General features: G+C 43.6%; 1 protein-coding gene across 3 annotated transcripts in view; it reads right to left on the reverse strand.

Moving 5' to 3' along the window:
- REV1 (REV1 DNA directed polymerase) overlaps nucleotides 1-18,969 on the reverse strand; it is a 56,130-nt gene extending 37,161 nt beyond the window's left edge. The window contains exons 1-5 of one of the 3 annotated variants that reach the window (XM_031605219.2): nucleotides 18,668-18,969; nucleotides 14,403-14,498; nucleotides 3,001-3,067; nucleotides 2,168-2,300; nucleotides 183-351 (exon numbers count right to left, since the gene is read on the reverse strand). In XM_031605219.2, coding sequence (XP_031461079.2) covers nucleotides 183-351; nucleotides 2,168-2,300; nucleotides 3,001-3,057 — 359 coding nt within the window. In that variant the 5' untranslated portion in view covers nucleotides 3,058-3,067; nucleotides 14,403-14,498; nucleotides 18,668-18,969. The remainder of the gene's footprint in view (nucleotides 1-182; nucleotides 352-2,167; nucleotides 2,301-3,000; nucleotides 3,068-14,402; nucleotides 14,499-18,667) is intronic. The other 2 variants (XM_031605218.2, XM_090127301.1) reach the window with 2 other exon arrangements.
- Between the last annotated feature and the right edge of the window lie 6,977 nt (nucleotides 18,970-25,946).

Genomic DNA, 25,946 nt, shown 5'->3' on the forward strand with positions numbered 1-25,946 from the left:
ATTTTCTGAATGATCTCAGTAAAGTTTCTTAAGGAGCAATCACTGAGATACAAATCTTCAATACAACTCAGCTGTTGCAAGTAATTTGCTAAAATCTTTTATAAAGCTATTTTTCCAGATTTCAAGCCTGCCCCACAACCCTTTCCCTTCAAGGAATTCAAAAGCAACAGACCTAAACTTACCTTTCCATTATCCACTCTGGTCGAACTACTTTTTCTCCTTTCAGTTCTTTTATTTTGGCATTTGGCAGATTTGTGGCAATGATGTGCGTTGTTTTTGATCTGGAATAATACACATGGTATTGACCTCCATGCAACATCATAAGCCGTCTTAACTCATCAGCTGAGGGATCTATAAAATTTAAAAACAAACATTCCTGCTTTGTGTCAGCAAATACATTAAGAAAAATGGTAGCTGAGAAATGTAGAAGACTACATTTCTAAAAAGACTGATTCAAAATGCAAACATTCTGCTTGTTATTGAGGATATTTCCACAGTATGTATGAAGGAAGCATGAAAAAAAAAAAAACCACTCAAGAGAATTTGATGCTTTACTACTTCTAAAAAAACATTTCACTGCAAAAAAATACAAAGAACAAGTGTTAGATTAACTAGTATGTTCATCAAAGTTTGGGAGAGCAGTTTACATCCAGAAAAAATAGAAAAGAATTAATATCAAAAAGGTTCAACAACAGCAAAGAACTCCTGCACTACAATTTCTGACTCACTGAAGTAGCTAACCTGCTTTTCTTTACCAGACTATTCCTTAATTCCTCTGGGGAACAGAGACTACCTTACAAACAAACATCTCTTCTTACTCCCTCTAACATTTCTTATCCCCTCTGACTACTGTAGTAGCTGTTCCTTCTTACATGATTGGAGGAAAAAAAAAAAAAAAGCAGCACAATGTGTGAATGATTATTTCGCAAGCAGCAGAGAAAGAAAAGAAAAAGCTTTTCAAAAACCTTTGCAGTGGTGTCACCTTGGCACTAAAAGGTTAGGGTGAGCTCTAACAAGAACAGATGCTTTGAATGGTACATTAGGCACAAGATACCAAGAGTCCATCAACAGAGGAAGGAAGAATAAATTTATTTTTGTAATAATTAAGCAACAATTCTCTCCAGAGGCTTATTGTCAACTATCAAAACAATTTAACCACCTAACTTAACTAAAGATACTGCACGTGGTCTTCAAAGTATTCTGCCTCCTTCTCCAGTCCTGCAAACATCCATCTTGTGGATCCCTATTCAGGAACTACTGCCCTGAACACTAAGTAAATGCTGGAGTTTCAACAAAGAAACCATCTGTATTAAATATCTGATCCAGCCCGTATTAATAGTTTAATCTTTTTCAGACTGTGTGAATCACAGCTCTTCCCCATGCTCAAACTAGCCGTGCTCGGTATCACAGATGCTGCACACATCAGTTATGTAACAGTAACAACATTCTTGGCATAGGTCCCTGAATACGGCTTCTGGGAAGTTTCAAAAAGGTTATTAAGCTGCTTTAGGGAACCCAGGAGAAATGTGAATATACGTATGGTAGATTAAAAATCTTACTCCAGTTAACATGCATTGCACTTGTCAGTCCACCAGATACAGGCAATGCATAACTATGCCTTGGCTCTTTCAATATTGATGGGTTCACTGTCTCAAGTATTACACCACTCTGAGCAAGAAAATCCCTATACATCCACCCAAACATAAATTTAACAAATATGCTGTGTGTCCAATGCAACCATTATCAGTTTGAAAGAGTAACATTTGAATTTGTAGAAGTATAGAGGTACTAAAAGGGATTTAAAAACATTAACTGCTTAACAAATGTATTGTCCACTCAGAGTTCTACGTTTCTTTTCACTTTTAGTAAGTGAAATAGTAAGTGAAGACTTGTAAAAGGCAGAAAAAATATTTCCTATTCTTATCAGTGACCATTCATGTAAATGATTTAGTAAAGTAATATTTATATTCAGAAAGTAAATGTGATTTCATATAGAAAACCTTTATCATGAAATACAAAGTAAAGTTAAACACAAAACTTAAGATACACAATAACTGCTACATAGTTAGCTGCAAACAATTGTATTTCACATTTCTTTACTCCAGTTAGGATAGTAAGTAGACACTGCAACAAGACATAACAGATCCTTAAAAAACAAAAGCTTCACCTGTAAAGCCGTTGACATAGATGGCGACGCCACTAAAGATACTTGATGAATTTCCATCCCTCTGATGTTGTATGGCTGAATCTGACCGGAACTGATCCTCCAGTTTCTTAACCTTTGCTGACATGTACCCTCCCTAGTTTTTAAATTAAAAACAAACAAACAAAGAAAACCAAATTCATTATGCCAGTCTTATTTTATGTTTACAGACTAAAATAAGCAAGTTACAGGAAGCTGGAAAAGTATGCAACATTCCCTCAAATTGATTTTTGCTGACATACAAAAGACACATTCATCTTGCAAACAAAAAACACCAAATCCTCAACTTAAAATTCTTATCTGCAAGATAAACTGCATCTTTCTGCCAGAATGCCAGGACTTATTTCATACTTCTTTATTCTTATTCTCTAAGAAAAAAAATTCTATCTCTAAAAATGTTCTTATGGAAGAAAGAAAACAGAAATCGGGAGTGATGCGAGTTTAGATGCTAAGCCAAAGCTCTCACAGTGTTTGTTCAGCAATAAAGACTGTAGTGATAACATCTAAAAATATTCTTAAAATTACTTGGTTTAGTTTTTAAGTGGTGGTTAAAGCTACTCAAGATTCTGTATATCCTAATAAGTCACTTTAGCTGATGACCATAAGTTAAGACTTCAACACATGACTGATGTTCAAAAGAAATTTTAAGAATTAAGTTTTACAAGCGAAGCAAAAGAGTTCAATTTACAGCATACCTTCAGTATATTTAACAAAATTCTAAGCCCTTCTCAGCCATAATGCCATTTGTTTTTTTAAAAGCAAATAAATAAGTAAAAATCACTTGGTTTGAAACATACCCATCCTCCCCAGCCATCGCCTTCACCAGCCCGTTTCCTCCATCCACCTCGCCTCATACTGAAGCTTCTGCATAAAAGAAAAATGCACAGTTAGATGTTCAGTAATATTGTCAGTGACATTTCAGCGACGCCTCCTGTAGAATATCACAAAGATTACAATGCCCAGACATTGAAGTGTATGAGTTGCCTTTAACACAAACTAAAAAATTGCATACAATTCCAGTTAGTCAATTTTGTAGTAAGTTATAGAAAAAAGTCCTTACAAAGTTCAGTACTTTGCTCATCATACCTCTCCTATAAACAGTGAAAACCAGAAGGTTCTTAAATACCATTGCTACCATTCATGAAAAATATTTCCCCAAACAAGAGTCTTCTCTTTCATTTTTAATATTACCTATGTGGTGAGATGCAAGCAGACACCTCCCAGCATGAAAGTGGATTATTTTACCAGTGGATTTAGAGCTAATCATAACAGGTCCAAACATTTGTTGTTTCAGTGCAATAGAATTACATAAAAGAAAAAGAAAAAAGTTTTTTTTCCAATGAAAAGTCAGTTGTTTAAATGACACAGTACAATCTACAGCTAGATTTCTTTAAAAAATAAACCTAGCCAGCCAAATTACAGCTTTCAGTTATGTAACACACTTATCCCCAGACCATGAGCTGTACACAGCAGTGTCCCCAGATGAGCCATTAGTGAGCTACAACAGAACTGGTGGAGAGAAAGAAATGTTTTGGACTGTGGCCAACTGCTCACTGTACCCAAGTGATCCACACTGACTATAGCTGCTGTAACACCAATTTTCAAGTACTGATTAACGGTGCAGTCTGATCAGGAGGTCACTGCTGCTATATTGCATCTCTCACTTTTTATTCTAACTAGTCCCTAAACTACAAACACTTTTGCCTTTTAGGGCTACAAGCTCTTAGCATGATGACAGGAATAGGACCTGGTATACACTGAAACTAAGATTTAAGCCAATCACTTTTATTTTATTAAATATTTCTGTATAACCCATCCAAATGCATGAAAATGCAGTTTATAACATAAGAGGAAGTCAACTGATTTTTTCCTCTTCCTCTTCTGCTTTTGAGAAGATATCTACTCTTTGGACTACGCACAGAATCACAAAGTAGTGGAGCACAGAATCTTCCTTGCTCTTCAGCCTACCAGTATGTATATGCAGGTGTATAAGGAGATAATTACCCACTCTGGTCATTTACCTATCCAGACACCTGCATGCACTGTTCTGGAGACTGCCTGATTTACCACATTAAAATATTATTTCCTCTGCAAAACTTGGCTAAAATTCGAATTGCAGCCTTCTCTTAAGTCCCTTTTGTTCTCGAGTTACCAAGCAGGCATACTCTGAAATCCAGCTAAATCCCCCTGGACTGCAGGCATGTCTCATTGCAGAAAAAAAAAGTCAGCTGCAGGCAGGTTTTCAGAAATATGACCATTTTCATGTAACATTGTGAACATGCCAGATTAGGTACCAACAGAATTGAAGCAAAGCAAGTATAACACACTTCAGTGGGGTGTTTCAGGATCTCTGCAAACACAGGAAGACCACAATGCACCTGGTTCTATTCTTCTCATGTTTGCTGTAATTTGATACATAACCTACACACATGTATATAATTATCAAGATTAATCATTTGTCAAGGAGATTAGCTCTACATCAACAACCAAAATAATGCCATCTCTCCCCATTATGTCACATTTTCTCTCTAGCTACTCATGTTTCTTGTGGATTTTCCATCAACTCATGTAAACTGTAATTCAAATGTATCTGGCTGAGACTGTATAAGACCCACATAAGTCACCAGTAAGACTATGTGGGTCTTATACAATCTCAGCCAGATACACAGATATGTTCTTGATTTCAATCACAAAGTTCTTGACCAGAACATTAGCTATTCTGAGCTCTGTATTTCAATAAGCAAGAGGTTGTCTGTAAATCCTTCCACTATCAGTAAAATGAAAACAGAACTACCCAATACCTGCTAAACCAAAGAACTTTTCCATGAGAGGAAACTTTCCTGAAACCTTGAAAAATGAAATTCCTATTTAGGACACAGGGAGGTGAGGCCAATAGATCAGACCATCACAACCAGTGGAGCAAACAAAAATCATAAACTGAGACACAGCTGTGATTAACTAAAAATTAGATAAACACAACTCCTTTAGGTTAGCACGTTAAAAAACACAATGTATGAATTGCTCAGAAGTTGTCTTCCTAGAGTCCTCAAAACTGAAGAAACTAGGCTGCAATATCTACTTTCAACATCTGATAATGATTTACAATTTCCTTGGCAGATGATGATTTTTGACCCAGCCCCTTCAATTCTAAACACAGTATTCCAATGATTACTAGACATCTCTCTCTGGGTTACCCCCTAAAAGTTGGGGATTATTTAATTTCTTCCTATGCAGTTTCACAAACTCAGTGATAAACCAAGGTTTCTGGAATAGGGAGAATCTCCACCACTCTGTTCACAAGGAGTCACATGGAAAAGACAAGAGACCACAGGTACAAGCTGCTTCAGGACTTATCTTGATATAAGACATTAGGGGTAGACAACCGGTGTGGATGTGCTGGGAACTTACTGTTGAGACTCAGGGAGAAAAAGAGAGTCTACGTCCTCTGGAAGAAGGGACAGGCTACTTGGGGAGATTACAAGGGAGTAGCAAAGGAATGCTGGGAGGAAATTAGGAAGGCAAAAGCCCAACTTGAACTCAGATTGGCCACTGTAGTAAAAGACAATAAAAAATCCTTTTATAAATATATCAATGGCAAAAGAAGGTCCTCAGTACCTTCCTTACATCTGCCTTTAATACCAGACCGGATATCCTCTGGGCATTTTATGCCCTGATCTGGAAGTCTTGGACGTCACTCAGAATATACCCCCAGCGATTCAGGTGGAGAGAGTCAGAAAGCTCCTCTTCCATCTGGGCTGTCACAAGTTCATGGGACCAGATGGCCTCCTCCCTTGTGTGCTGAGGGAGCTGGGGGGGTGACTGCTGAGCCGCTCTCGACCATCTAGCAGTGCTCCTGGTTAACTGGAGAGGTCACAGAGGATTGGAGGCTTGCTAATGTGACTCCCATCTTCAAGAAGGGCCGTATGGAGGATCCGGGGAACTATAGGCCTGTTAGCCTGACCCCGGTACCGGGGAAAGTAATGGAGCAAATCATCTTGGGTGAGATCGCACGGCATGTGCATGGTGTCCAGGGAATCAGGCCCAGTCAGCACGGGTTCACGAAAGGCAGGTCGTGCTTGACCAACCTCATCTCCTTCTATGACTGGGTGACCAGACTGGTAGATGAGGGAAAGGCTGTTGATGTAGTCTACCTAGACTTCAGCAAAACCTTTGATACAGTCTCTCACAGGCTTCTTCTGGGGAAACTGGCTGCCCATGGCCTGGACAGGTACACACTCCTTTGGGTAAGAAACTGGCTAGAGGAACGTGCCCAACGGGTGGTGGTTAGTGAAGTCCAGCTGGTGACCTGTTTCAAGTGGTGTCCCCCAGGGGTCGGTACTGGGGCCTATCTTGTTTAATATCTTTACTGATGACCTAGATGAGGGGATTGAGTGTACCCTCAGTAAGTTTGCAGATGACACCAAGTTGGGAGGTGGTGGGGATCTGCCTGAGGGTAGGGAGGCCCTTCAGAGGGATTTAGATAAGCTGGATCACTGGGCTGAGGTGAATGGGATGAGGTTCAACAAAGCCATGCAGCATTACAGGCTTGGGGATGAGTGGCTGGATGATTGTGAAGAGGAAAGGGACCTGGGGGTGTTGGTTGATGCTCAGCTGAACATGAGCCAGCAGTGTGCCCAGGTGGCCAAGAGAGCCAACAGCATCCTGGCCTGCATTAGAAATAGTGTGGCCAGCAGGAGCACTGAGGTAATCATCCCCCTGTAATCAGCATTGGTGAGGCCACACCTCGAGTACTGTGTTCAATTTTGGGCCCTACTACAGGAAAGACATTGAGGCACGTTCTTCTGGAATGTGTCCAGAGAAGGGCAACAAAACTGGTGGGGGGTCTGGAGCACAAGTCCTGTGAGGAGCAGCTGAAGGAGCTGGGATTGTTCAGTCTGGAGAAGAGCAGGCTCAGGGGAGACCTCATCACACTCTACAACTTCCTGAAGGGAGGTTGTGGTGAGGAGGGGTTTGGCCTCTTCTCCCAGGCAACAAACAGGACCCAGGAAAATGGCCACAAGTTGTATCAGAGGAGGTTTAGGTTAGACATGAGGAAAAACTTTTTCTCTCAGAGGGTGGTCAGGCACTGGAATGGCCTGCCAAGGGAGGTGGTGGAGTCCCCGTCCCCAGCAGTGTTCAAGAGGCGTCTGGATGAGGAGCTGCGAGATCTGGTTTAGTTCTTGTGGTAGCAGTGGTAAAATGAAGACAGTTGGACTAGATGATCTTACAGGTCGTTTCCAACCTTGTGATTCTATGATTTTTTTTTTACAGTGGGAATAACTGGTCACTCGAACAGCCTCCCCAGTGACATGCAGTCTCCATCACTGGAGGTTTTCAGTATGTGACCGGACAGGGTGACAGACAATCTCAGCCAGGTTCCCTTTTCTCCTGAAAGGCTGCACCTGATATTCTTTCAAGGTCTCTTCCAACCTGGACTGTTCAATGATCCTGCTAAAGCTTTGAGCTTCCCGTGCAACTTTTTCTTTAAAAATGAAGATAACCTCCAGAGCTGTTTTTCTAAAACCTAAGGAACAAATGAATGTAAAAAATATCTTGCACAAGACACAGTAAATCAGAGAAAAAAGTTAAGCAAGACTTTAAGCATGTTCACTGCTTCACAAAACAAGAACTGAAAAGATGATACGATGTTCTCTCTACAGAATCAGGACGAAGGGATGAGTAAGAGAAATGCTTTGTGAAGAGCCCTCAAAGTGGTGGTGTGGAGAATCAATAGAGGGGACTTGGTAAAGTGAACCACCGTAACACATCATTTTCAGGGCATTTCCAGAACAAAGGCAATCTACAAAATGACTCTTTGCACAGAAAAAAAAGTTTTTAAATAAAACTGAAATGCTTATGCTCTGGACCTGAAAACACAAATGAATCCCAAACAAACTCTGTAACTGCACAGTAGTCTGTAATGATTGAAGCAGTATTCCTAAGAACAGAATCTAAGTTTTTCTGTTTCTGTGCAAGAGGAAGAAGTTTTCAAGGTTATATATACATATATATATATATATAGAACAGTCATATTAAGAACTCCTGTCCTCATAATTACCACAGTTTGGCCCTGTGACTTTCAGGAGTACACACAGTATAAATCTCAGCGTTTGGCAAAGTAGGATTCTTTAACTAAAGTTCACATTTCTACTGGGAGATGTTTTTCAAAACTGAAGCTAGAAGACTACCTAAGAGTTCTGATGCTTTGTACATGACCAGTAGCTCAGATATAGTCAATATCACACACTTGGAAACGATACGTAATGTCCCGCTGCACAATGGTTTATAGGCCTCACATTATACTTCTCAATCCACAACCACTCGATTTTATTATTAAAGACTGTTAATCAAACTTCACAGATCATTTAATGAAATAAAAGGTCATATCTATTTTATGAATTCTATAAACCTGTTCACGTATATATAAGATTTGCATGGCAACTGTGATATTTTTGACTGTAAAACAAGGGATGTAGACATGAATGCTGATGTTAAGTATTTAAGTATCTGATTCAGGAAAGTTATTTCTTTGAAATACTTTAAAATCAAGACAATGTGGTTATAAGGAGGCTTTCAGATATCTGGGATAGTTCAGATGACAGACAAACCCAGACCAAAACCACAGATATTATGGAGAAAATGCATAAGAGCACAGAATATCGTCTTCGGTGGCTCTATAAGAAGTGAATGTTGGCAGCTACTACTCACAGGGTGAATCACGTCGGGGTCACCATTTGTTGCCGTTCTCTCTGCAACACTCGTTTTCCACCCCATAAGGTGCTGCTTTGCCAGCGAAACCGACCCCATACCAGGTCGGGGCCAAATGCTCACACAGACCCCAAGTATAGGTGAAGCAAAATGGCGTTTATTAAAATGTAGCAGGCACTTAAATATTCTCGTCCCGCTTTGTCTACACCCCTTGCATTCACGCTGTCCTATCGTGGGACAGCACCTGGCAAGCCCTGAGCATAGGGAACCTGACCCCGTCACACACCGTCTCCTCGCCACGCCTACTACAGATTCCCATATGCTTTTTAATTCCAGGTCAGTACCAGTCCTGCCCAGATTTGAGTCAGCACTGCTTCAGCATTCCCTTTTCCATTATGCAGAACATTTCCCTTGCCTCTTCAAGTGATCAACTCCAGTCTGGCAGAATTTACACTTTGCAGTATGTGAAAGCACATAAACTATTAATAAAGACAACCAGAGGCTGCAACATGACTCAACAGTCAGCCCTGCCAGACCTGTGTCTAAAATGCAAAGCATGGCTTCTAATGCAGGTAACCCAATCTCTAATTACTGAAAGTTGAATGGGAGTATAATACAGTAACATACATTGTTTTTCTGAGCAGCATGAACACTATCAATACCCTTTAATGCAAATTAAACTGATTTAATTAATTTATTCAACCACAAACAGTACTTTTGAAGGTGCAACTCTAGTGCTACCAGAAGTGCAGCTATCTCAGGCCACTGTTAATGAATATCAGAATCTTCTGCCTGAACCATAGATTGAATCCATCCATCCCAGCTCAGCAGGACTTAAAAGTTGTTTCCATCAAACGGGTACTCTGTGGCCTGTTTGAGTTTCATGCATTTAGGTTCCAGCTCCCACATCAAACTCACCACTCTGCTTGGCACTAGGCTGCAAGTTTGTTGAGGAAAGAACTGTCTTACATGTTTACACATTTCTCAGCACATGAGACCTATTCTTGGCTGAGTCTTCTGGAAAAAAGCTGCTGCAACAGAGTCTGTATCTTTTTTTTTTTTTTTTTTTTTTTTACTACATACTAAAAATCTCAGAATCCAATAAAGGAATTTCAAAATAAAGATAGTTCAAGTTGCCTTTTTTTTTTTTTTTTTTTTTAAAGAGACCTATGATTTGAGGCACTTGAGTTAACAACACCGTTCTATGTTAAACTAAGTAGGACGTTGCAAAGCAACTGAATTTTATTCTAGATTGGAAATAAACACTCAGGGTGAATTTTCACAAGATGGATGAATCAACTCAATGTCTGCAAGCTGCCAAAAGGAATGAAACTGCTCTTCAACCTCTGATAGCCTAACAGGCTTTATCCCTTCTTCCTACCTTCTACTCTAACTCTGCATTCACATGACCCTTATGACTGCTGCTATGTGCCAATACAGCTTGCTGAATCAGAAAAAAATCTTACGATTATATACGCTAGTTTCTCACCTTTTAGGTGTTCTGAACTGAGTCTCAACAGAATCGCACAAAGCCAAAGCAGATGAGCCAGAAAAAGGAGTGAGTAGGACTGGTCCATTCACTGCTGATACAACTTGAAGACTATTTCAACCATTTTTGGAAAACAACTTTTAAGTCACCGCTATAATCAACCAACTGTGCCGTGAATGGGGACACACATTTGCACTAGCCCTACTTACATCCTCCCCTAATGAATGAGAGCAGATTATCTTGTTTTTTTTCACAACAAAGTTTTCCATGAGAGTTACAATCAAACAGCACAGGAGCTAAGCCTGCTTCCCATCTTAATTCCCATGTGCCCATATTATAAACACTTCCAACTATAAGCACCTGTATTACTGCCTCACCAGCAAGACCTGTTCTGCAATTCAACTCTGATGGTATTTTAAAGCAACAGAAATGAAAAAAAAATCTGTCTCCAAAACCATCCAACAGTACTTCCTTCTGTAAGTAACCTGAGGAAAGTATGTTAGCAAAGAACAATCGTGTTCAGTCAAATAATGGACACAAAACTGCTAGTGGGAGTGAGAAATTTAGAAATAGTATTTTTCAAAAAGATGAGTACCCACAGCATTGCCTAGAAAGGTGACACCCACACAACCCACATAATGAATGGAAAAACAGTTCTTCAGAATCAATTCCTAAAGAAATTGAAGTGAAGATGACTATTCTAAAACCGTGTTCCCTGCATTCTTTCATTTGAGTCTGGCAGCAAAAAAACCCCATAAACTCATAGAATCCCCAAGGTTGGAAAAGACCCACAGGACCACCCAATCAACCACCCACCTATCACCAATAGTTCTCACTAAACCATATCCCTCAACACAAAATCCAAACATTCCTTGAACACCTCCAGGGTCGGTGACTCCACCACCTCCCTGGGCAGCCCATTCCAGTGCCTGACCACTCTTTCAGAAAAGTAGTATTTCCTAACGTCCAGCCTGAATCTTCCCTGGTGCAGCTTGAAGCCATTCCCTCTAGTCCTATCACCAGTTACAAGAAAGAAGAGGCTGACCCCCAGCTCACTACAACCTCCCTTCAGGTAGTTATAGAGAGCAATAAGGTCTCCCCTGAGCCTCCTCTTCTCCAGACTGAACAATCCCAGCTCCCTCAGCCGCTCCTCATAAGGCCTGTGCTCCAGACCCCTCACCAGTTTGTCGCCCTTCTATGAACACGCTCCATGGCCTCAATGTCTTTCTTGCAGTGCGGGGCCCAAAACTGGACACAGCACTCAAGGTGCGGCCTCACCAGAGCTGAGTACAGGGGGACAATCACTTCCCTGTTCCAGCTGGCAAATGGTACTCTGACCTCCCGTGCTAGCTCTCTCCCAGAAAAAGACACAGGACCTCCTTGCTAAACAAATTATTTCAGTTTCCAAAACGGCAATTTCTGCAAAAATGGTCTTTATTTCAGATCAGTTTACTTTCACATCAACTACTAAATGCCTTCAATACAAGCACCAAGAAAGATGCACTTATTTTGTTGGCTCATCATCACAACTGCCTAAAGCAGTTGTTCAGCACTTAACCATTTACACAAAGAGCTGTACAGAACAAAAATTTTAACACCTTTTTCCGAATGACTTGGAGTCTGGGACAGATGACTTTATTTTCTTTTTTTGAACTGTTACAGCTTAAGGAACCACGAACACAGGGTACAGAACACAGCAGAGGACTTGCTGTCCTAGTGTAAGACAGTACATCACTGCACAGTCTGCACTAGCTTTGAGCAATCTGTTTTCAACAAGACAGTCTTTTTGCTTTTATACATGGCATTTGAGATGGTTAGTTCTCTGAAAAATAGCAAGCCAGATTCAATTTGAGACCAACTGTCAATGTTTCATTCCCCTCTAGGAATAACACTCAGTAGCAGCTACAGTCCATTTAGAGCTTGTCACACTAGAGGTTTAACTTGGTTGAATTTTTCTTCTGCTCATAGAAGACTCTGGCCTCCGTTTCAACATTTCTGCATTATTCGGTAATATTTCCCCCATCCCATCCCTAAAGTTCCTCAGTAACAAGTGGCTTCTCCCACAAATTGTCAATGATATATTCAACCATGTAGCTCAAGTCACTGCTTAGTTCAAATAGTCTTATTGCTGCAATACACTGGCAAATTTAGATGTCAGCAACCAGCTTCATTATTTCTTTTAGTACTCATACTCTTTGGGGCACAGGAATGTCCCCAAGAGGACAGAGCACACTCACAATCTTTATGCCAACTTCTAAGTGCCCAGATTCCAGAATAAAATCATTAAGTCAAATGAGGACAAGAAACCACTTGAATTAGACAACTTGAGAATTAGAATTCTCAATAGCAATACACTGAACAGACTGTAAATCAAACCAAAAAGTAAATTTCTTGGACTTCAGTATCTGAAAGAATAAGTGAGATAAATACGTAAGTTGGGTATTCTTCCTCCAAGCATACATATGTTTAGCTGCTCATAGTATTTAAGAATAGAGAACTATGCTATTCTTTTCTTTGACAGGAGAGGGTGAGCTGGTTGGTTTTTTGTTTGTTGAACTGAATAAATCAATAAAACTTGCTTAGGAAATGAAAATCTGGGCGTACTGCAGCCTGACAGCATCCACTCCCAGAACTCGTGTCTTACCCATGAAGCCTGCAATGAAATGCAGGTAAAGCAGCAAGCAGGCAGCACATGTAAACAAAGATCTCTTATTCCAAATAATGAGTTACTGCTACTGAATGATTTAAGGCTTCCTAAGCACAACTAGAGGGAGTGTCTAAAAAGCTGAAGAAAAATTTAACAAGGCAGGAAAAATGGGTAAGTGAAGGTATAAGTGTTCTTGAATAGATTAAAAAACAGGTAGAAATTTTAAGAGGTGTCCAAAACAAGGAACCTGTAGATGCTCTGAAATTTTTAACAATGAATTCAGTGGAACTGTTCTGGAGAAAACTTCTGACACACACCATCTTCATGTTTCCTAGGTCCCCTGGGCATGAAGTAAGCATATTGGTGAAATCTCTTGAAAGAGATAAGGGTTTTGATTGATTTTATGTATTTGCTTGGATATACATGCATACATACAGATGTATTTTTCCATGCACGCAGGTGTGAGTGCACAGATGCACGTTAAACTTTTTGCTGATCTCCTGATTTATCCAGCATCCCAATTAGCCACTTCAGTAATACTAGAAGATAAAAACAAATCTGCACGCTGGAACAATGCTCTAAGGTAATGAGAAGGCTCCATTTCTTCTCTGCAAATTATTTTCTACTAGAGACACCCAGGGCAGTTGTGCTTTCTGCTGAACTCAGTGTTATCAGTGTACACTGAGCAGATGCTGAGCAGGCCAGGCTCTTCAGGGAAAGTCAGATAAGACATCCACTTTGTCAGGCTCAAGCTGTATGTGATGTCAAATATTAAGAAGGACCATCTCTCTACACTCATATGGGTGCCACTAAACATGTAAATGACAGAATCATAGAACGGCCTGGGTTGAAAAGGATCACAATGATCATCTAGTTTCAGCTCCCCTGCTACGTGCAGGGTCACCAACCCCCAGACCAGAGCCACATCCAGCCTGGCCTTGAATGCCTCCAGGGATGGGGCATCCACAACCTCTGTGGTGACAGAACAAGGGAAAATGGCTTTAAGCTCAAAAAAGGTAGATTTAAGTTAGAGATAAAGAAAAAATATTTTACAATAAGGGTAGTGAAGCACTGGAACAGGTTGCCTAGGGATGTGGTTGATGCCCTGTTCCTGGAAACCTTCAAGGCGAGGCTGAATCAGGCCCTGGGCAACCTGATCTAGATGTGGTGTCCCTGTTCATGGCAGGGGAGTTGGACTAGATGGCCCTTAAAGGCCTCTTCCAACTCTAAGGATTTTAAGATCCTATGAATCTATATCATTCCTTTTTTTTTTTTTTTTTTTTTAAGGTAACAAGCTAAAGGAGCTCAGAGAACAAAGAGGAAGTATGTCAGTATGGTTATCTCTTTACTCTTACCTTGGTATCCACTATTTGCAACTTCTACAGACAGTATAGGTTAAGGCAAACTTTTCATCTGATCCAACATACTCTCAAGTTTCCTCTCAGATTCATCTGAAAGAGATATTCAGTATTTCCTTGGAAAAACACAGTTTGAAGTTCATTGGAGAAAACAAAAAAGCTCTAATTCGTTATATCTCTGCATAAAACTCAAATCTGAACTGCATTCTTGGCCCAAAGTGGTTATAAGTTGTATTTTCAGTACAGCTGACATTGAAACAACAACGTTACCACTCTACTTAATAGAGACATATCAATACAAAAAGGCAACAGAGCAAATATGGCCTTCCTCAGGCAAGCATGAGGCCTGTAGAACTTAGCAGGTTAAAAATCAACATAGAAACTACAGGAATTATTACAGAGAGGAAACATGTTATTTTAAGATCCTTATCAACAAGAAATTAAAATGTTAATTCTTTACCTCCTGATCCCTGTGACTGCTTAATCAAAGGATTGCTTTAACAGCTTACAAAAAACGCAATTCCAGAAATCTAGGAAACAGAGACTGAAAAGCCCTTTTCCCTGTTCCCCAATGATCTCACGTTTCCTTAAAACAAAAGGCAGACTCAGAAACCAGCACAGTATCCTTTTACTACAAACCAGTACCTTATTTCTTTAGCAGAATTAAGAGTTGTATTAAAAAACACAAAACAGTAAAATACGTTTACTCTGCTCGGTTAAATGCAGTCATTGTGACACAGGGGTGTGGGCTTTCCTACCTGTAAGAATTAATCACTTATTTTACGACTTCCTTTAAAAATCAACAGCTTAGGTTTCCAAATTAATCTCAGTGGAGAACAACCATTTGTCCGAGATGCTTACTCATCATGCCCTGGCCTAACAGCTGATCAGAATCACCTCAGAGGGATGAAGTCATGAACACAGCCAACAGAACTTTATTTTACTTTGAAGATTCACTGACAACTGGCAGCTGACCAGAAATGTTTGTAACAACCCTCTGCCAAAACCTACAGTGTGTCTTGACCTGCCAGAAGATGGCCAGTCTCTAAGTAAAGAAAATTCAGAGCAGATCTCAGCCCTACTCTGCACAGCATCATCACAGACTTCAGGTTTTAGCAATCAAACCAGTCCATCTGCATTTATGGGAACAGCTCTGCACAGTACCTGAGCAACATAATTTATCCTGAGCTAAATTATCTGTTTCTCAGGACTACTTTCTTTTATAAATCAAGAAACTTAAAAAGTCTTTACGAGCTCAAGCAAACCAAATAAGGAGGTAACAAGTGTTAATTTCCTTATGTTGGAATTTGGTAAAAATCACAAGTTAAATGTAGAAGCATCACCCACAAAATGTCTGAACTTTGTTTATGCCAGCAACTAAGTTTTAAACCATGAAGTTTGGCTCTATTAAATAGGAGGAACACAACTAGTAACCCTACTTAAAGAAGCTTTAAGATAGGAAATGAATTAGGAAGAAAAAAGAAAAAAGTGATAGTATTTTATGTTCTCCAAAAGCTAATAATGAAATTCAGGAGGCAGAGTCTGCTTCAGCAGTTGCTGCAAAGAATATGAAAGACAAAACAATCAATTCTGTGAGTATACCAAATTAAAAATCTCTCTTAGATGAACTTAATAGTCATAGATTCCTTAACTACAACAGTTTCAGTTAGTTTGGACAAGACAAGCAAGAGGAAGTTATCATCATTGCTCTGAATTTAAAGCTGTTCTGCATACTCATCTCAGCTCCACTGAACATGAAGAATGAAGAAGGGTTTCCTAATTCTCATTGCTATCTCATGAGCAGCAGTTACTCCGTAAGAAATAGAGAGGCAGGGGGACCACAGACACCAGAAGTCCTTCTTCCTAAAAACATCTGTCTCTCCAATTAAACAGTTGTCGGGTTTCCACAACAAAGCAGAAGGCTGTTACTGGGGAGAAGCACTCCAAATATTTGTCTCTTAAAAAAAAAAAAAGGTATTTCCACAATTATACTACATGAACCACGTTTGAGAATCCCTTACTTGTTCCTCACGCTCTTCTGCATCCACTTAGATTTGCTTCTTACTTTCAACATGCCTTATAACTACATGGCCACTCTCATTTGTATTTGCTTCCAATTCTTCTTAATTTTGCTACGCTTAGGTAAACACATGCCACTATCATCAAATTAATCTACACTGTATTCCTGGAGGAGGGCTTCAACATTTGGTTATTTAGCTCCCTTGTTACAGCTATACCAGGCAAACAAACTGCTAAGAGCTGACAGAGATCTCAGAGATAATAATATACACCTTTAATTAAAACGGAAAGATGTTTAATATAAAAATCATTCTTCATAAAATAAACAATAGCTAACAGATTAAATGGGGAAAGCACATGGGTAGGGTCAGATAAGTTATTCTTTCTCTACTTGTCCTAAACAACTGTTTTATTAAAAAGTCTGTGTAATCATATTATTTTTCCTGCGTACTCAAAGCCAGTTTTTTGTATCTGACTCTGCTGATTTCTTTTTTAATCTCTCCAATAGCTGAAAGGGATGGCAGCAAGGCTGAAAATTTTTCACGAGGCATTTTTAGAGCAGACATCCCAGTCAAGGGATGAGAAAAGGCTCATCTGGCTCAGCAGGCAGCAACAAGACACTGCATCACACCAAGCTGTGACTCACTGAGAGTACACACATGCTCTCCTGAGGGATGGCCTGGAGACACCTCTGCAGTACCAATTAGTGTGAAGACACTTACACTGTCTGTACACAAATACACAGTTTACTACCGATGCTTGAAATATGGTTTGGTGTTTGATTGGTTGTTTTTTTGTGGTTTTTTTTTGCTATTATCATTTTAGTTTTTAAATAATTTATCTTCAAGTAGTCAAACACTGGTAAGTCACAAGGCAGATGTCTGCACTGAGCCTCTCCTGTCCTACCAATGACCTCCAGTCTGACAGTTTGGGATTATTTACTAACAGGGATTTGGTGCACTGTCCAGTGGGAGAACTGGATTGACTGAAAGACAATTACAGTGGGAATGAGTAGCACACGCTTCAGGCAAGATGGCAAACAACGAATCTGCCAGAGATTCGGATTCCTGTGTTAAATGTCACAAACCTTAATAACACCAAACTAGTGCAGAAATAAAATTTAAGTATAGTCTCCTACAGCTAATAGCAATTAGGCTAAAAGTATGCTATCAGAGCAACAACAGCACATAAATGAAAAAAGAATTCAGCTCATGCAGTTACAATCCACCGGTTTTGCTCCTTCGGGTTATGCCATCAAATTAGAGATTGGATCTGGACTTTAAATCACGATGCACAATCAACATCAACTCTTCTTCTCATGAAGGAAATCTCCCATTACCGTAAGCGGCGTATTCGCAGGCCTGACATTTTGAAGGCCGACATCGATTTGAAAGCAGCAGAAATAATGGAATATTGCAGCACGCAACGCGGATTTTCTACCCAAAACAATCACGTGCCGGCGATATTATCTGTCTGTTCCATGGCTTTCCATGCCGTTACGGTGCATCTCCCACGGGGGAGGAGGGAGGGAGGGAGGGAATGAGGAGGGTGGGGGGGTGGCTGCCCGATCACAGCCGCAGGTCAAGCCGACGCCAACCGGCCAGCAAAACACAGCAGCATGGGAGAGATGGGGAAGGAGGAAGCGGCGGCACGGCTCACGCCCGCCCTCGCGTTCGGCAGGCACGAGCCGTGCCCGGCACTATTGCTCAGCAAATACAACTCGCAGCCCACGCGGCAGATAACCGCGTTGCGGGATCACAGGGCTGCGACACGGCTCGGACCAAACCCCCCTCCCCCCTTAAACCCACCCCACCTCCTCCTCCTCCCCGCCACCACCTACTTCCCTGCAATGACCCCTGCGCCGCTTCGGCGCCGGCGGCGTCCCCGCAGCCCCGTGTTGTGTCTGCGGCCGTGCCCCATGTGACAGCCGGGCACGGGCACACAGGTGCGGCCGGCGCCGTGCCACAGGAGCGGGCACACCCCAACACAACTTGCAACCCGCGCGCGCTCCCGGGGGGCTCCGCGCCCCCTCCCCCCGCACAACGCCCGCCTCCCCGCGCGCGCCGGGCCCCCGCCGGCGGTTACATAACCCCCCCCCCCTCCCCCTTTCCTCTTCCTCCTCCTCCTCCTCTTCCCGCCGTTGAGGAGCGGGGTCGGGCCCAGGCCGCGGGCCCCGCCGCGCCGGGCCGCCAACACGCAGCGCCGCGAGGGGAAAGGGAGGCGGCCGCCGCCGCTCTGCTCACCTTCCGCCGCTGTGTCCCAGACGAGCATTCCCGTGCGCCGCCGCCTACCGCCTGCCCCGCCGGGGCTTCACATCGCGGTTCCCCCCGGCACGGGCGCAAGCAGCCGCCTCCTCCCCGCCTCGCTCAGCCCGGCCGCGCTCTCCCCCGCTCTCCCTTCCTTCCTTCCTTCTTTCCCCCTCCTCCCCCTCTCGGTGTCCCCGGCAGCGGCCCCTCCTCCCCCCCCGCCCTTCCTGCGAGCGCGTCACGAGAGAGTCTCGCGCCACCAACCGCCGCTCGGTCAACAAGCGGCGCGCGCCGGGCGGGCCGGCTCGCCCCCACCCCGCCCAACCCGCGGACGAGGCGCCCCCTGCCGGCCGGCACCCGGCGTAACGCCACCGCCGAGAAAGGCGCGGGAGCGCCGGCAGCCGAACACGTGACGGCGGGGCGGGGCGGGGCGCGCCGCTCCCGCGCCTCTCCGCCTCCCTCCGCACGGACGGACCGCGGGTGCCGCGGGGTTGCGGCGCCCCCTCGCGGTGCTCTGCGGAGAGGACGGGAGGGCAGCCCGCGGTGCGGCCCCGCGCCGTGGCGCAGCCGGGAGGGGCGTGGGTTGGGCCGAGCCGGCGGCGTTCCGCCAAACCGGCCTCTGCCGGCGCTCGTGGGGATCCGGGCTCAGGCCTGCTTCTGCTGCGTCCTGGTGGCAGAAGTCACAGAATCACTTAGGTCGGAGCGGCCCCAAGGTCATCGAGTTCGGCCGTTAATCCAGCGCAGCCGAGTCTACCGCTACGCCGTGTCCCTAAGCACCACAGCTACGTGTCTTTTAAATAGCTCCAGGGTCACGGTTCTGCCACTTCCCTGGACAGCCCATCCCAATGCTTCACCACCCTCTGCGTAAAGCAGTTTTTCCTCGTATCCAGCCTGTACCTCCCGTGGCACAACTTGAGGCCATTCCCTCTCATTCTATCGCTGTTATGTGGGAGAAGAGGCTGATCCCCACATCGCCACAGCCTCCTTTCAGGTCATTGTAGAGAGCAGTAAGGTCTCCCCTGAGCCTCCTCCATACTAAATAACCCCCAAAACAAGATGATTTCCTTGCTGGGCTTTCTATGACTAGTTGGCATATAACTGTGCCACTCCTCTCAAGCCATGTGGGCCCTTCTCCAAGCTCCTCCCTTCTCCAAGCTCTTCTCAAGGGAGAGCACTGGAGGTACTGTGACATATGCTGAGAAGCCGCGAGGAAAGAAAGTTCAGTTATGGGGGGAGACATAAGGGATGTGGTGAACCTTGTACAGGAAAGCAGGCATCACCGTGGTGTGGGAACATGGATTCAGCCTCAGGGATGATACATAGAATCATAGAATCACTCAGATTGGAAAAGACCTTAAAGATCATCGAGTCCAACCACGACCTAACTATACTACCCTAACTCCAACAACCCTCTGCTAAACCATGTCCCTGAGCACCACATCCAAACGGTTTTCAAACACAACCAGGGATGGTGACTCAAGCACCTCCCTGGGGAGCCTATTCCAGTGCTTAACAACCCTTTCTGTATGTTTTTTCATGTCTCTCTCTGTAACTGAAGTCCTTACCTGTAACCTTCCTTCTTCCATCTGCATTGTCAGCACAGAGAAACAGTTGTCCTGTGTTGTGGAAAAAAGAGTATTTTCATGCTCTGCTCTTTGTGAGGGAATGAAGACTACATGACTGCATTTTCCCCACAGCTGCTTCATACTGATCAGGGTACCCAGGTTGATGAAGAAAAGTCACATTCAGGTCTACTGAAATCGACTATCAGTCTGTCGACTATCAGATATTTTAGCCAGGATGTGGATTCTTCATTTTACTTAGACTTTTTTTTTTTGAAAGATACTTTGCTCAGAAAGGATATATCATTTAAAGTGCATCTATTTCACTGGGCCAGCATTTTCCATTTTTGCTGAGAAATGCCTCTACCAACGTCAGCCCGTGCCAGTCCAGAGCAAACTGTTACAAGTGCTGTGTGATTGGATGCATGCATTACTTTTTCCTTCCAGAGCTGTTTCTCCAGGGGGCAGTTGAGGAGCAGAAAGGCAGAAAGACAAGTAGAACAGGGATTCATTTAGGTTATTAAGAACAGCTTTAAAATGGTTAGTCAATGATTATATTTTATTTTTAAATAGAAGCTGGCATATAAGCAAATTATAAGAGGAACCAACAATTATTTAGGGGGGACAGATGGGGACAACAATTTTGTTGTGTAAAGTAAAACCAGGATAGGAGTTAACAATGAAAAAGACTGAAGGGACCATGCAGTACTTTCAACAAAGATGCATATGATTAGTTAAAATAAGAAGAAATTAAGAAGATAAAAGTATGAAAAAAGGGATGAGTAAAGGGATGAGTATTAACGATAGTGATTTTCTCCTGTGTCTGAGGAAGTTCTCACTTTGCAGCGCATCTCCACCAGCAGGCTCCTAAACTGACATACAAACACATGAAGTTTGTATGTCAGTTTGTAAATCAGTAGCCAGATTTGGAATGGGGTCATATGCTTATTCACTGTGTAAATATTTAAAAGGGCAGACTGGCTCGCAGTGTGCTCACTTCAGTAAAATAATTCTTGCTGTCTTCACCAAGTTTGGAATCAAATCTGGGTCTGGGGAGAGAGGCACTGTATGTACAGGCCTCTGTTCAATGACACTGTGCTCCTAGTTGGAGCATCTCAATGAGGTAAGCATTACTGGTAAGCAGCTTTTACATATAAATCTCGCTTTCTGAGTCAAAATCTGTGCCATGGTACCAAAAAAAGTAACTCTGATGTAATTTCAGTCACTTCACCACAAAGGAATTTCAGGTGAAATGCAGGAGGCTCTACGTCATGCTACTTTGTGGCCTAACAAGAGAGGCATGACCAGCAATGACTGTGGGTGCTGTGGCCTCTGAAAGCTGTTGTCATAAATACAGAGAACTCTGGGCCTCCTCTTGTCAGGGAAGGCTGTAAAGCACCAGCTGAAGGCTTGTCCTTGTCTTGATACTTCTGCGCGTTCCTTCTGCTCTCATGTATTTCCCAGAGTTACTTGACTGGTTTTGAGCAGCCCTCATACATATAAATAAAAAGGCCAACAGGAACTCCGTACTTTGCTGTGTCTCAGAAAGAGGAATGGGTAAAACAACAAACACTGACTATTACATTGCTTGCTGTTGTGCTGCTCTGTAAGTTAAGTTTGAAGAGGAAAGAACTTCTGCTTGCTTGACTCTACTAGAGCCACGTTGGTCATCCAGTAAAAAGGCAGAGACAGAGGCTAAGCAGCACGAAGCTGATAACAGCTGCTGCCCTCCGATTTTCCATAGCAGGAAGGGGAGGGACGCCTCAACTCAGGTTCAGTTTTCTGCAGCAACTGAAGAGGTGAGAACGGGCAGGACGCTGAATTCACCACCTGGGCTGTCTTTCCCTTTTAATGCCAACACGCAGAGCCACGCCATTCAGAGGTCGCACCCCCCAGCCCCGCTTGCAGTCGCTCTGCCGCACAGCTGCACGCCCGCCAGCTGCACGCAGCCGGAGAGACGCACCTGCCTCTCCCAGCCACAACACCCAGCGCCGTGCGAGGCGGCCTGACGCAGCAACACCTAACGGGGAGGCGGGGGCACTGCGCAGCGAGCGAGAGCCGCCGGCAACCCGGTCACAGCGCGGCCGGGGCCGTACTGCATTGCGGGCCGCGCCCCGAGGCCGGGCACCGCGGGGCGGGCACAGCTCAGGCGGCGGCACCGCCCCGGGACGAGGCCGCGGTTCCGCAGGGCCAGGCGAGGGGGGGCGGCTCGGCGGCGCGCTGCCCGCTGCTGACACCGTGTGGAGCCGCGCCGGGGCTGCAGCGCGCTGCGTCGTCCCGGGTTCTTCCGCGGGTGGTCCCGCTGGAAACGCTGCCGAAAGCCCCCGGTCCCGCTCCATGGGTGGTTAGTAGATCTGCCTACGTGCTCGGCGGCGGTTTTCTACCGTCGAGGTAATTATGAGTGACGGAGACACGTTTCACAACTCCCGCAGTGCTGTAGTAACGCACCCTGCCGTAGTGATGCCCTAAATATTGACTTGTAAAAGCTGCAGGGTTATTGCAGCCGTTATCCCTTTTGTTTCAGGGTAAGCAGCGCAAAGTGCTGTTGTAAAATCTGATCTGCAGCGTTCGGTTGCGGCATTAATATGTTACGTAAGGCATATCGCTCCTAAAGCACAATGCAGTTGGATATTTTTAGCAGGAAGATATGTTTTGTTGCAATCGTAATTAATCAGCTCTGCTCAGCGGAGCTCCTCTTGCTCTTTCAAGAGTGAAAGAAGCTAGGAAAGGTTGCTAGCCAGGGATGGAAATCCCTGTGTCTCCTTCATGGTTTTAAAACATCACAGAAAAAAAACAAACCAAAACAAAACCTCTGCAGGATAACCTACAGTAGTAAACGACCTGCTTTTGTTATTGTTTTGAGAGCATGTTACTAAGACCAGTTCTGAAAGGCTAACATTCCATAAGATCAAAACTTGCATAGAGAGCAGCCGTCTGCACGTGGGCCTGCATTAGGGGAAATGGCTGTGGGGCTTGGGACAGAAGGCACTCACACAACAGTAACAGAGGTTTTGCTGAAAAGTGATGGGAAGCAAAACAGGGAAAAACAAACCTGGAAAGGCTATTGGAAAGAACCAGAGCAAAGAGCTCTGGGGCTTAAGAGGGCAGTGGTCATGGCATTGAGCATGCCAGCATTCAAGAAGTGTCTGGACAGTGCTCTCAGATATATGGTCTGATTTTTGGGTGGTCCTGGATGGAGCTAGGAGTTGGACACGATGATCCTTATGAGTCTATTCCAACTCAGGATATTCTGTGATTCTATGATTTTGTTAATGACGAGGAAGCTAAGCTAAGGTGGTTCTTAGGTTACTACTGCTGTCCACAAAACCAGGTTGAAGGGAAAGACATCACCAATGTGTATTTCTCCGATGTCCTCATCTTGCCTGACTAACAAGAACAAAAATGTTGGCATGTGAACCTATTCTGATGGCTTTATTTTTCCAATTTAGAATTACAGAATTGCATGGTTTGGAAGAGACCTCTGGAGATCATCAAGTCCAAACTCCTGCTAAAGCAGGTACCCTACAGCAGATCACACAGGTAGGCATCCAGTCAGGTCTTGAATATCTCCAGAAGAGACTCCACAACCTCTGTGGGCAGCCTGTTCCAGTGCTCCGTCACTCTTACAGTAAAGAGGTTCTTCCTCATGTTCATTTGGAAATTACTGTGTTCTAATTTGTGCATGTTACTCTGTTGTTCTGTTGCTGCATGCCATTGAAAAGAGCCTGACCCCATGGACTTGACTCCCACACTTCAGATATTTATGAACAGTGATGGGATTTCTTCTCAGTCTTCTCTTCTCCATGCTGAACAGCTTTCTCTCATAAAGGAGAGCTCCAGTCTCCTCATCATCTCTATGGCCTTCTGCTGGACTCTTTCTATAAGTTCCCTGTCTTTTTTGAACTGAGGAGCTCAGAACTGGACATAGTACTCTGAATGTGGCCTCACCAGAGCAGAGTTGAGGGGGAAGATCACCTCCCTTGACCTGCTGGCCACACTCTTTTCAATGCACTCTAGGATACCATTGGCCTCCTTGGCCACCAGGGCACACTGCTGGCTCACGGCCAACCTGTTGTCCACCAGGACCATTAAGTTTCTCCTCAGAGCTCCTGTCCAGCAGGTCAGCCCCTAATCTGTATTGATGCATGTGGTTATTCCTCCCGAGGTGCAGGGCACTACACCAGCACTTGTTGAACTTCAGCAGTCTGCTCAGGTCTTGTTGAATGGCAGCACAGCCTTCTGGTGTGTCAGCCATTCATCCCACCTTTGTATGATCAGCAAACATGCTGAGTGGGGAATCTCCTCATCTAGAGTGGTCCGTAGTGGTTATTCTGACTTGGTGCTAAAGTGGCCAGAGTGGACCAGTACATCAGATCCACAAAGTGTGGATTTATTCAGAAGTCTAAGGATCCCTCAATACCCTCTTCCCCTTGCTCATTACCACTGGCTTGTGCAGTGCTGAACTGGTGCCAGTCATGTGGTTGCAGCTGAAAGGTTGAGTCCTCCTCCACTCATACAGCAGGGATGCATCTGCTCTATAAACGGGGAAGACTACATAAGAGTACATTTTGGCTAATTTTGTTCTGAAGTACTCTAGGACATTGCAGTAGTAGAACTTATTTTAGATGAAAATTGCACATCTGCAAAGATTTCTGCATCATCTGGCATCTCCATTTCAGCAGTTCCCTCAATGCAAAGTGGATTTTGTGAAAAAAAAATACACATGAGTAGATTGCCACCTGCAGCCTAGTTTTCCATGAATCTGAAACCGTGGCTCAGTACTCAAACATATTGTTAGATAATAATATACCACTTATATGTAGATATATATATGGATGCCTTTATGCTGTTGATGTTTTTTTCATGGTCTCTCCAGGTTAATATTCCCATATCAGTTTTAAGTTCTGCATCTGTACTCCAGATAAGATGAGATGGAGTCCTTAATTTCAGTTGTTACATGCTTCTCTTCATCCTTCTCAGCTGAACTTGGAGCTCTGTTGGATACAAACCCTCCTCTGGAATTTTGCCAAAAGCAGGTGCATGCTATAACCCGAGATGGCCTGTTCAAAATAACAAATTCTGTTAGGCAACAATGGAGAGGAAAGAAAAACTAGACACTGGGTGGGCATTTTGGATCACAGTAATATAAGGAAGCCTGAAGCTGTGTCTCTCGCCTAACTCCTCGGTGTCTCTGTATTCGGAAACGTGGATGGATCTCTCTTTGCAGTGACCAAGAAGACAGACTCCCTGCTTGCAGGTTAGGTATGAGGAAGGTTCTTACTCTCTGAAATGATGGTTCTCTGCTTTGAACTCATTTGTGTTAAGGTAGGGGAAGAATGATTCTGTTACCAGGTCAATCACCCCCAGTTCTCTTTTTGTTTCTTTTTCTACTCGGGCTCAATTTCCTCCTTCTCCTCAGAATTGTTTGACATCTCAGTCATAAGGAAACCCATAAATTTTACTTCCTTTTAGAGCTGCCAAGGTTGTGCATGGTTTGCTTTTTTCATGGTGATCAGGGTGCTGTTGAGAGCATTTGAACAGGCTTACATACTCTCTTTTCTCTGCACAGATACCAAGGCTTTATTCTGTAGCCTTTATAAAGCCACAGAAAAGCTCAGTTTTTCAGTGATGGAAATTAGTGGATACCTTTGTTCTCTCAGTGAGTGCCATATCCAAAAAATCAAGTTGCAGAGATTCTATTGCAAATTCTCATT

Source organism: Phasianus colchicus, chromosome 1 (genome assembly GCF_987193195.1).
Source record: "Phasianus colchicus chromosome 1, bPhaCol1.hap1.1, whole genome shotgun sequence".
Classification (NCBI taxonomy): domain Eukaryota; kingdom Metazoa; phylum Chordata; class Aves; order Galliformes; family Phasianidae; genus Phasianus; species Phasianus colchicus.